General features: G+C 66.7%; 1 protein-coding gene across 1 annotated transcript in view; it reads right to left on the reverse strand.

Annotated features, from left to right (window-relative positions):
* PDE11A (phosphodiesterase 11A) overlaps positions 1 to 586 on the reverse strand; it is a 145675-nt gene that overhangs the window by 141431 nt on the left and 3658 nt on the right. Inside the window, exon 5 of the mRNA XM_009278683.1 lies at positions 7 to 579. Coding sequence (XP_009276958.1) covers positions 7 to 579 — 573 coding nt within the window. The remainder of the gene's footprint in view (positions 1 to 6; positions 580 to 586) is intronic.

The following is a 586-nucleotide window of genomic DNA, read 5'->3' on the forward strand; positions in this document are numbered from 1 at the left end:
TCTTACCTGGTAGGCGTCGGGGATGTTGACCGTCTCTCCGTGCTCCGCCACGTAGCCGATGATGCCCTTGCCCCAGGGCACCTGCACCTCGTTGCTGTTCTCGGTGGAGCCGCAGGGCAGCAGCGGCGTGCCGGCGTGCACGTCGAAGAACTTGGAGACCAGGCTCTTCTTGCCGGCGGCCCCCCCCTCCACGAGGAAGAGGGAGCCCCGGTCGGCGTCCACCATGAGGCAGACGAAGATGAGGATCTTGTAGCTGAGGCTGGTGAGGTCCAGGTCGTTGGAGATGTCCTTGACCAGCTCCAGGAAGAACTGGCGCTCGTTGTGCTCCTTGAGGTAGCGCTTGTAGTCCAGGGCGGTGGGGGGGTACTGGGGCAGGCTGACGCGGGACTCCAGCAGGGCGCTGAGGATGTGGGCGGTAGTGGGGGGCAAGGAGCTGGCCTTCCGCAGCAGGGCTCGCCGCCGCACGCTGCTCAGCGGCTCCTGCGCCCGGGCGTGCACATGCTCGTCGTAGGTGAGGTTGACGTGGATGGCCTTGGAGCGGGCGAAGCTCTTCCGCAGCTCCTTCTGGGAGGCTCGCCGCTGCAGC

The sequence above is a fragment of the Aptenodytes forsteri genome, unplaced genomic scaffold (assembly GCF_000699145.1).
Source record: "Aptenodytes forsteri isolate BGI_AS27 unplaced genomic scaffold, ASM69914v1 Scaffold257, whole genome shotgun sequence".
In the NCBI taxonomy this organism is placed as follows: Eukaryota; Metazoa; Chordata; class Aves; order Sphenisciformes; family Spheniscidae; genus Aptenodytes; species Aptenodytes forsteri.